Source organism: Manacus candei, unplaced genomic scaffold (assembly GCF_025592945.1).
Source record: "Manacus candei isolate 608988 ecotype Guabito, Panama unplaced genomic scaffold, ASM2559294v1 h1tg000066l, whole genome shotgun sequence".
NCBI lineage: Eukaryota > Metazoa > Chordata > Aves > Passeriformes > Pipridae > Manacus > Manacus candei.
This window is the reverse complement of record NW_026138114.1, coordinates 305,961-316,647: the sequence shown is the minus strand read 5'-3', so window position 1 is coordinate 316,647 and position 10,687 is coordinate 305,961. Positions and strand designations below refer to the sequence as shown.

The 10,687-nt window shown below is 68.2% G+C and overlaps 1 protein-coding gene across 1 annotated transcript; it reads left to right on the top strand.

Annotated features, from left to right (window-relative positions):
* Positions 1 to 1,429: 1,429 nt before the first annotated feature.
* On the top strand, positions 1,430 to 9,133 carry CSPG5 (chondroitin sulfate proteoglycan 5). Its single transcript, XM_051806183.1, has 6 exons — positions 1,430 to 1,607; positions 3,229 to 3,640; positions 3,713 to 4,462; positions 5,413 to 5,601; positions 6,877 to 6,949; positions 8,609 to 9,133. Exons 1-6 carry the CDS (start codon positions 1,544 to 1,546, stop codon positions 8,768 to 8,770), a joined length of 1,650 nt encoding a protein of 549 aa, XP_051662143.1. The 5' UTR covers positions 1,430 to 1,543; the 3' UTR covers positions 8,771 to 9,133.
* The last annotated feature ends 1,554 nt before the right edge of the window (positions 9,134 to 10,687 follow it).

Below are 10,687 nucleotides of genomic sequence, written 5' to 3'. Positions count from 1 at the left end.
ATGGGGGAGCAGCCATGACAGGCACGTTCCTGTGCTGCAGGTGGAGGTATCCAAGGACACACGGTGACCTTGGGAAGCCTCAGCCAGCCGGGAGCTCGGCCGTGGGGGATGAGGTGTCCATGGGGACGGGGTATCCCCGGGGGACGGGGTATCCCTGGGGGATGGGGTATCCCCGGGGGATGGGGTATCCCTGGGGGACGGGGTATCCATGGAGCCTGGGGTGCTGGGACAGCCGAGGAGCCGCCGCTCTCCTGCACACACGTCCCGGCTGAGCCACTGGTGGGAGCAGCCCCCTGCCCTCATCCCCTGCCTGTACCCCTGCCCTCATCCCCTGCCTGTACCCCTGCCTTCATCCCCTGCCTGTACCCCTGCCCTCACCCCCAGCCCCTCATGGATGGGTCACAGATGACAGAGGCCCTGGTGGCACCTGGACCACTCTGGCACCGGGAAGTGGCCCCGTGGCCGTGGGGGCCCACACGGGGGTCAGGGAGGGTCTGACCCGACACTGGGGTCTCTGCTGGGGGGTGTGAGTGGTCACAGCTCCAGGCCAGAGCCCCGCGGTGCCCCCGGGCAGTGGCTTTGCCCCCAGGGCCGTGCAGGAGTGGGGGGCTCGGGGGTGCAATGGGGTCCCCCCCAGTAGTTGAGGATGCTGGGAGGGGACCCCGGAGCTGGTGCAGGGATGTGTCCCCGCCCCGTGCAGGAGCAGTCGGGGGGGTCAGAGGGGGGTGCCGGTGCCGGGGGATTCCGGGAGGTGTCCCGTGGTGCTGGAGGGTCCTGGGGGTGCTCTGGTGCCCCCCCGAGATGCCGGTGCCAAGATGTGCCCCCCGGTGCCTCCCCCCGGGGATGCCGATGCTGGGGGTTGCAGGGGGGTCCCGGTGCAGGGACGCCGCCCCACAGAGCAGCACTTTGGGGTGGGTGGGGTCACGGGGAATGCCGATGCTGGGGGGTGCCGGGAGGGGTTCCCCGGTATCCCCCCACAGGGAACGCCGGTGCTGGGGGGCAGCTGGGATGTGCCCCCCGGTTCTTCCCCCGGGGATGCCGATGCGGGGGAGAGGCAGAATGTGCCCCTCGGCGTCCCCCTCCTGGGATGCCGATGCGTGGGGGGGCCAGGATGGTCTCCCCTGATGCCGGGGGGTACAGGGATGTGCCCCCGGCGCTGCCCCCGGGGATGCCGATGCTGGGGGGGGCCAGGATGGTCTCCCCCGATGCCGGGGGGTACAGGGATGTGCCCCCGGCGCTGCCCCCGGGGATGCCGATGCTGGGGGGCCGGGATTTGTGCCCCCCGGGGATGCTGCTGCCGGGATGGGTCCCCCGGTGTCCCCCCCCGAGGATGCCGATGCTGGGGGTGCCGGGGGGGGTGCGGTGCCCGTGCCCGTTCCCGGTGCCGCCGCCGCGTCCCCGGTCCCGCCCCCGCCGCCCGGCCCGGCCCCCCGGCTCGGCTCGGCGCGGCTCCGCTCGGCTCGGCGCGGCTCGTTCGGAGCGGGGCGGGCGGAGCCGCTGCCGGTGCCGGCCCCTGGCCCAGCCGGGGTCCCTCCATGCCGCCATGGCCCCCCGCGCCCCCCGCGCCCCCCGCGCCCTGGCCCTGCTGCTCGTGATCGGCGCCCTCGGTGCGTTCGGGACCGCGGGGAGCGGGCACGGGGGGGGCGCGGGATGGGGCCGGGGGGCGGCTCCCGGCGCGGGGGATCCCCCGGGTGGGGAGCGGGGGGGATGCTGCGGGCCGGGCGGGGGCTGCGGGGCGGGGGGGGATCCCCAGCCCGGGGCTGGATCCCATTGCCGGGGGCTGCATCCCCGGGGGTGGTGGATCCCCGGGGGGGCGGGTTGGATCCCGTTGCGGGGGGGGGTGTTGATCCTGTTGCCGGGGCTGGATCCCCTTTATGCGTGGTGGAATCTGCAGGAGACGGGGAAGGGCTGGATCCCCTTGCAGGGTGGGCGGGATCCGCTGCCGGGGGCCGGATGCCTTGCGGTGGGGTCTGGATCCTTTGCGTGGGGCCGGATCCCTGGCGTGGGGCTGGATCCCCCCTTGCAGGGCGGCAGGAATCCCCTCGCCGGGGGCCGGATCCCCTGCGGCAGGGGCTGGATCCCCGCGTGTGTAGGGGGAGCATCTGCAGAAGGCAGGGAAGGGCTGGAGCCCCTTGCAGGAGGGACAAGATTCTCTTGCAGGGGCTGGATCCTCTTGGGATTATGGGGCACACTTGCAGGAATCAGAGAGGGTTGGATCCCCTTGAAAGGGAGCTGGATTCCATTGCAGGAGGGGCTGGATACCCTTGGAAGGGGGCTGGATACCCTTGCAGGGAGCTGGGTCCTGTTGCAGCGGCTGGATCTCGTTGTGCATATGGAGTGCACTTGAAAGAACCAGGGGAGGGCTGGATCCCCTTGGAAGGGGGCTGGATCCCCTTGGATGGGGGTTGGATCCCCTTGGAAGGGGGCTGGATCCCCTTGGATGGGGGTTGGATCCCCTTGAAAGGGGGCTGGATCCCCTTGGATGGGGGTTGGATCCCCTTGGAAGGGGGCTGGATCCCCTTGCAGGGGGCTGGATCCCCTTGCAGGGGGCTGGATCCCGCTGTGCATATGGGATGTTTATGCAGGAACCAGAGAGGGCTGGATCCCCTTGGAAGGGGGCTGGATCCTGTTGCAGGGGGCTGGATCCCCTTGTAGGGGCTGGATCCCGTTGTGGGAAGGGCTGAATCCTGTTTTGTATGTGAGATGCATATACAGGAACCGGAGTGGCTGATCCCCTTGGAAGGGGCTGGATTCCACTGCAGGGGGCTGGATCCCCTCGCAGAGGGGGCTGGATCTGCTGGGCGAGGGGGAATCTGGATCCCATTGCAGGGAGCTGAATCCCCCTGTGTGTATGGGGTGCATTTACAGGAACCAGAGGAGGGCTGGACCCCCTTGCAGGGCAGCTGAGGGGGCTGGGCCAGGGGCATCTTGTTTTGGGAGGGGCCGTGTTGGGGGGGTGTCTCTATTGCAGGGGGGTCACAGAGTTGTGGGGGTGACTGGGTGCAGGGGCACCATCAGAGCTGGGGGTTTCTGAGGGGTTCATCCCTTTGGTCCCCGGGAGAGGCTCAAGGATTCAGGGTGGAACCTCCCCCCCAAATAGCTTGTTGGGGTGCTGGTGTGTGCAAGGTCAAGCAGGTGAGGGCCTGTCGGGACCCCCCCAGGTTGCCACATCCTCCCAGAGGTGCGGGGGCACCTCTGACACGCCTTTCTCTCCTTGTCCCCCTCCAGCATCTGAGCGGCCCCCCCAAAACACCAGCGATGCCGAGGGGAGAGCCTGGGAGGGCTCACTGGAGAGCAGCCCCCCGAAATGGGACCTGGCGAGCGGAGACCCCCCGGGGGGACCCAGCAACAGCACCAGCCCCGAGGGGGCCGCGGCAGGACCCCAGCTAGAGCCCCCCGGGCGGGGCACGGCCACCACGGACCTGTCGGCGACGCCGGAGGGGTGCCCGGGGTGCTCCGGGGAGGGCGATGCCAGCGCCGTGCCCCCCGGGGCCGTGACCTGGCCCGGGGCCGGGGGGACGGTGCCCGTGGCCCTGGGCAGCCCCGAGGAGCCGGGGAGCGGCGAGCGGCCCACGGCGGCCTCCCTGCCCAGCCCGGGGGGTGTCGGGGGGCTCCCGGCCGCCCCGCCCAGCCCCCCCGGGCCCCAGCTCGCCACCGACTCGGCCGAATCTGAGCTGCTGCCGGCGGCCGGGGGCTCGGCCGCGCCCCAGAGCCCCGTGCCGGGCGAGCCCAGCCCCGTGCCCGCCGCCGCGGGGGACTCGGGGGGTCCCCCGGAGCTCTGGGCGGCCCCGTCCAGCCCGGCCCCGGCGCAGGGGGCTCGCGGCTGGACGGACCTGACGTGGCTGCAGGAGCCCATCACGGCGGCCACGGGCCCGGCCAAGCCGCCGCCCGGCCGGGCGGGCTCCGACATCATCGACGTCGACTACTACGACCTGTTCGAGGGGGGCGACGGACTGGGGGGCTTCCCCGGGGCCGGCCGGGAGGCGGCCGGGTCTGCGCGGCGGCGGGAGCCCGACGGGGCGGCCACGCCCTGGGCCCTCCACGAGCTCTACGACGACTTCACGCCCTTCGACGACGCCGATTTCTACCCCACCACCTCCTTCTACGCCGACGGGGACGACGAGGACGAGCTGGAGGACGAGGAGGAAGAGGAGGAGGAGGAAGACAGGGAGCTGGAGGATGAGAACGGCTACCGGCCGCCCGCCTCGGCCGTGCCGGCCCCGTGGGACCCCCGGCCCACCGGGCGCCGGGACGCGGCCCCGCTGCCGTCGGGCGTGGCCGGGGGCAGCCCCACGGCCTGGCCGCGGCCCGGGGAGCGGGGCCAGCCCGACAACGGCTCCGAGTGCCGGAGCGGGTACGTGCGGCACAACAGCTCCTGCCGCTCCCTCTGCGACCTCGTGCCCAGCTACTGCCACAACGGCGGCCAGTGCTACCTGGTGGAGAGCCACGGGGCCTTCTGCCGGTAAGGACGGGGGCCCTGGGGGGCTGGGGGACATGTGGGGGCTCGCCACCCCTGGGCACCCCATCCCTAGGCTCTCCACCCCCTGTATCCCATCCCGGGGCTCTCCATGCCTGGGCATCCCCTCCCTGGGCTCTCCATCCCCTGTACCCCGTTCTCAGTCATCCCATCCCCATGTAACCCGTCCCTGGGTTCTCCATCCCTGTGCATCTCATTCCCAGTCTTTCCATCCCTTGTGTACCCCATCCCCAGTGTCTCCATCCTCCATGCACCCCATCCCTGACCTCTCCATCCCCCTGTACCCCATTCCCAGGCTCTCCACCCTCTGCCCCTCACCCAGGTCCCTCGGGCCCCGCATCCCGATCCCGCCGGGACGCGGAGGGGTTTCCCTGCCCCCCGAGCGGCGGCTGGGCAGGAATTAGGTCAGGGCTGTGCAGCCGCGGCTCCGGGGCAGCCGCGCTAATCGGCCCCGGCAGATGCACCGGGAGGCCGGGGCCGGCTGTGCCGCACGGATCGGGACGCGCCCCGCGCCTGGCACCGAGCCCGGCCCCGCGGGGGTCCCCCCAGCCCTGCTCCCACTGCTCCCGGCGCTGGGAGCCCCCGGCGAGGGGGACCAGCATCAGTGGGGGACCCCGACCATGCTGGCCCCCAGTGTCCCCATCTCACTCAGCCCCGGTGTTGTGGTGTCAAACCTCCATCCCTGGGGACATTTAGCCCCCAGATCTCCATCCCTGGGGACATTTAGCCCCCAGATCTCCATCCCTGGGGACATTTAACCCCCAAATCTCCATCCCTGGGGACATTTAGCCCACCCACCCCTCAGCTCCAAGGTCCCCCTCGGGGACCCATTAATCTCCTCCCTCCCAGACTCCCGTAATCCCCCGATTACAGACGCTCTGTGGGATGGGGGGACACGTTTTGGGGCGGGGGTCCCTGACGGCGTGCCCCGGCAGGTGCAACACGCAGGACTACACGTGGCACAAGGGCACGCGCTGCGAGTCCATCGTCACCGACTTCCAGGTGATGTGCGTGGCCGTGGGCTCGGCCGCGCTCGTGGTGCTGCTGCTCTTCATGCTCACCGTGTTCTTCGCCAAGAAGCTCTACCTGCTCAAGACGGAGAACAGCAAACTGCGCAAGACCAAGTGAGTGGCGCGGGGAGGGGTCGGCGCTGCCGCCCCCCGCGCTGCCCCCAAGGTGTCCCCAAACCGCCGCGGCGGGGCCGGGCTCAGCTCCCGGCATCGCAACGGGGCCGGGCGCGATCCCGTCCCTGCGGGGACAGCGCTGGCACCCCTCAAAATGTCCCCAGACTGTCCCCAAACAGCCGCGGCGGGGGGTGGGCTCGGCTCCCGGCAGTAGCACCAGGGTTGGGTGTGATGCTCTGTCCCTGTGGGGACAGTGCTGGCACCCCCCAAACTGTCCCCAAACGCCCCGACAGCCGCGGCGGGGGGGTGGTCAGCTCCCGGCGGGATGTGGTCCCATCCTTTGGTGTCACCGGGACCCCCAGTGCCGGTGGGGACACGGTGACGTGTGGGTGGGAAAGCTCCCGGAGGCGGGAGCGCGGCGGGGCCAGGGATGTGGCTCCTGCTCCACGGTTAATCCTTTAAAGCTGCTCCTGACTGGCACCAGTTAATCTGCTGCCCTGGGAGCTGGGGACACCGGCTGGGCTCGCCGGGAAATGGCCCGGCTGGGGACGCGGCTGGGGGGGACAGGGAATGGTTGGGGTCACCCCCCCGCCGCGGCCACTGCTGCCCAGCTCCTGGAACAAGGAGGAGGGAGCCCTCCCAGCCCGGTCCCTAATGAGCTGTTAATTAGTATTTGGAAGTGCCAAGTGTAATTAGCAGGGAAGCTCCGTGCCAGCCCCTGGGTCTCCCTCTCCGGCCCTGGGAGCGGCGGCTCCCGCTGCCCCGGGCTGCCCTTCCCGCTCCCTGCCCAGAGCGGGGGTCACCCCAAACCCCCGGGGACGGGGGCTCTGAGCCCCCCAAAATGTCGCACTGAGCTCATTTAGTCCCAGGTCTCCATCCCTGGGAGATGGAGATCCATCCAGGATCTCTATGGATAGCCCCCAGAACTGGGAACTTTTAGCCCCAAATCTCCATCCCTGGGGACATTTAGCCCCCAGACCTTAGATCTGGATGCATTTGACCTCCCCAAACCCCCTTGTTTTGGGGCATTTAGCCCCCAGATCCTCATCTGTGGGGACATTTAGCTCCTAAATTCACACCGATGGAGACATTTAGCCCCCTAAAGCCCCCAGATCTGGGGGTATTTAGTTCCAAACCTCCATCCCTGGGGACATTTTCCCCCCTAGACCTCCAGCACTGGGACCAGTTACCCTCCCAACACCGGGGTCACCCCAGGGGTGCGGGGGGTGCTGGGGGGTCCCCACTCTCAGCCCGTGCCCTCCTGTCCCCCCGCAGATACCGCACCCCGTCCGAGCTGCACAACGACAACTTCTCCCTGTCCACCATCGCCGAGGGCTCCCACCCAAACGTAAGGAGCTGCGTGGCACCGGCCCCCGTCCCGCTTCCCATCCCGCTTCCCATCCCGCTTCCCGTCCCACCCTCCGCCCTCTGCCCGGTAACGTCTCGCCCGTCCCCCCTCCCCGATCCCAGCACTGCCCCCCTGTCCCCCTCCTGCCAAGGCCACTGCTCTGTCCCCTTGCTGTCGGGTCCCCAGTGACCACCCTCCAGAGTTCCCGATGGCTTTGCCCCGTGTGCGGGTGGCAGGGCTGGAATTTCCAGGGCGGGCAAGCCGGGCTGGCGTGGCTCTGGCGGCGGATCCTCCCCGGCTGCGGCACCGCCGGCAGGAGCAGCGGATGGCTCCGGTGGCAGCGGGTGATGCTGGAGGGTGACACGCTCCGGGATGCTGCTGCTGTGGTCGGGGTGCAGCCGCCAGCATCCCCCGGGATGCCCGTCCCACCTCCTGTCTTTGACTCGGAACAGAGAGAAGCGAAGGGCTTTGTGGAGCCGGAGGAGGAGCGTAGGTCCCTCTAAGCCATTCCCTATCCACGGTGTTCCCATCTTCCGACGCCTTTAGCAGCCGTAGCTGCCCTGACAGGAGGCTCCCGGGGCCGGCTCCCACTGCTGAGAGGATGAACCTTGGGATGGATCCGGTGTCGCTCCCGCATCTCACCGGGGTCTGACTCGTCCCTCGTCCCTCCGAGATGTGGAGGGTTTGGCACATGGTGTAGCACACTGAGGATGCAGAGGGATCAGAAGGGGAAACACCCCTGGGAAAGGGGTTTTTGGGACCCCCCGGTGGTGCCCATCCCATGGGGAGCTGATGGCACCAGCCCCGACTGGCTGGACGTCGCTGCCCAGGAGCTGCCCAGGAGCTGGAGGTTCCTGTCCCCGTGTGACACCACCCTCGGTGTCCCTGTCCATCCGTCACTCTCCGTGTGGCACCAGGAACACCGTAACCACCACGCCCATCCTGCCCTGGCAGCCCCCCATGCCAGGGCTCATCCTGCCCCACCAGTGCCAGCGGTGCCACCGGGACCCTCCGGGCACAGCCGTCCCCCGGCACGGCCCGAGCTCAGCCCCGGTGCCAGAGGGGCCGCTCCCCCGTGGATGTGGGACAAACCCGGGGCACAGCCCAGCCCCGGGGAGGGGAAGATGCTCCTGGGGGGGACATGGGGAAGAGTGTCCCCGGCTTTGCCAGCGGCACGGCGGGACCAGCTGTACCCTGAGGATCCGCAATAAATCCAGCCCCTCTGGCCTCCTGCCGGGCCGGGAGTTGCTAATTGTCCATGAGATGAGCCGGGCTGGGAACGGGACGAGGAACTGGGTGGGGATGGTGGCTGGGATGGCTGGGTGGGATGGTTCTCGTGGCTGGCACAGGCTCCCATTGCTGGCACGAGCTCCTATGGCTGGCACAGCCTTTGGGGCCTTTTGGGAACTGGAGCATCCCAGGATGGGGGAGCCGTGGCGGGGCACAGCCACGTGTCACCACAGGTGGGTCGGACCCTCTCGCCCACCGGGTCCCCCGTGCCGAGGTGTCCTCTGGGTGGGGGGACATTTGTCCCCCCTGGTGTCTCCCTGCGAGGGCAGCGCCCGCGTTGGGGTCGGTGGGACATCGGTGCCCTCACCCAGTCCCTGCTGTGGGTCACCCCCCGTCCCCAGCACCCCCTGACCCCTGTCTCTCCCGCAGGATGATCCCAGCGCTCCCCACAAGCTGCAGGACTCGCTGAAATCCTGCCTGAAGGACGAGGAGCCCTTTAACATCCACAACTCGACGTCGCCCAAGCACGACGGCGGCAAAGGGGAGCAGGACGGGGGGGAGCTCAACTGCCTCCAGAACAACCTGACGTGAGGGCGAGGAGGAGGAGGAGGAGGAGGGAGGGGAGGGGAGCCAGGCTCCCCCCCCTGCACCCCCAGCCCTGTCCTCCCGCTGTCTCTTTTCCCGTGGCATGCTTTGGTGTGTTTTGTACAGAGGAAAACAAAAGTCCCGGTACTCATTCGGCCGTGTCGTGGGGTGTTTGCTCCGTGCTCCGTGTTTCTCGCTTGGGTTCGTTCCGCGCTGTGATTTCTAAACCTTTGCCGTCCCCGCAACTGACTTTTTTTGTACTTTTGCCCCACTTTTTTTGAAATACAGGTAAAAACGACAAAAAAAGGGAAAAACAAACAAAAAAAAGGAAGATCTTGAGATAATAAATAAACCATTTTTTTTTTTAAAGTTAAGGCTCGTGCCGGTGCCTGCGATCTCCCGGCGCGGACACGGTGGGAATCGGTCCCTGCTTCCACAGGGTCCCCTCTGAGCGTCACCCGGGCGTGGTGGGTGCCTGGTCCCCCCTCCTCACCCTCTCCAGACACCTCCCCAGCTCTGCCAGGCCAGGAGTGCAGCACATCCTGCTGCCATCCCAGACAGGCTCCGCAGCAGATGGGACACCCCGGGGTGTTTGGTGGAGGTGTCTGGGCTGCTCCAGGGCCTGCTCCATCCCCATCCCCATCCCTGTCCCCACTGGGGGTCCCCCCAGCCATGGGGGTGCACACGGGGTGACAACTCCCGGCCACTCCTGCCCCAAGAGCTGCCCAGGATGTCAGTGGGACTTTGGGTGAGACCCCCCAGGGTTGTCACCCCCCAGCTCCCTGTTTCCATCCCCTCGGAGAAGAACTGGCCCCACTGTGGTTGGGCTGGTCCCATCACCATCCCCCAGCACTGGGCATGGAGCAGGGATCTCTCCCCAGGGAACCCCAGCACTCCCCCCACCCTCCCCTCTGGCCGTGGCTCGTGTTGCTTCCCACGAGAGGGATTCAGCCACGAGCCAACGCTCCCGGTTCCTCGGGGGAGAGCACACGAAGCCGTTAATCACCGGGCAATATGAAGTGTGTGGCACAGCAGGGATGCAGCCACAGCTCTCCCGGGGCTCTCCCAGCCCTGTCCTGGCCCTCTCCCGCTGCTCTCCCGGGGCAGGTGGGAGCCAGAGCCGCAGCTCCGCGGGGATTGGGTGTTCCCGATGTGTCCTGTGAGCTGCTAAATAATTAATTCTCGGCTCACTCGGGGAGATTCAAAAATGAGGAGCGGTGCTGGGAGCCGGCAGTCGATCCCGGCAGTCACGGGAAGCGGAGGGAGCGGCTCCCAGGCACCGCCGGGTTTGGTCTGTGCCGTTCCTCTCCCAGCACGGAGCTGTGGGACAGGTAAAACCATGGACACAGCTCCGGGAGGGATGGACACAGCAGTAAAAGGGGGTGGGGTGGGGCAGAGCGATGTGCTGGTGGAGCAGGAGCCCAGCTGAGCAGAGGGGAGATGCTGATGTCCAAGGAAACGCCTGGAAAGGTGGGATATCCTGGCACGGGCAGAGGCTGGGCACGAGCTTCCCGTGGGACTGGGAGGGAGGGAAAGGGAGCTGGGGAGGGATGAGCATCACTGTGACAGCAGGGAGAGGATCTGTGCTGTGCACGAGGGGCGAGGGGAGCAGCAGTGGTTATGGATGTGGAAGGATGGGGGTGTTGGAGGGGATCGGGAATCCGGGAATGACGTGGGGTTGTGGGTGAGGAACACCTGAGGGGAGGCAGGGAAGAGGACAGAAGGGGAGGGCACCCCTCACCTCCAGCTGCCCTTGGAGGGGCTGGCAGGGTGGGGTGCAGGGAGAGGCAGGATGGGGCAGCCAGGGAACGAGTACAACCACGGAACACACGGCTGGATGGTGGGACCTGGAAACCGTCTGCTCCTTGTTGGGGTTCCTCCTCATGATGCCTGTGGGTCCACCTGGACACTGCCTGGAGAGAG

What these genes read in the sequence shown, in the direction of transcription:
- CSPG5 (XM_051806183.1), top strand. Translation starts at nt 1,544, where the DNA reads ATGGCCCCCCGCGCCCCCCGCGCCCCCCGCGCCCTGGCCCTGCTGCTC. An exon ending in AGCCACGGGGCCTTCTGCCG is followed by an intron (nt 4,463 to 5,412) that starts GTAAGGACGGGG and finishes GTGCCCCGGCAG; the next exon opens with GTGCAACACGCAGGACTACA. An exon ending in CCGAGGGCTCCCACCCAAAC is followed by an intron (nt 6,950 to 8,608) that starts GTAAGGAGCTGC and finishes TCTCTCCCGCAG; the next exon opens with GATGATCCCAGCGCTCCCCA.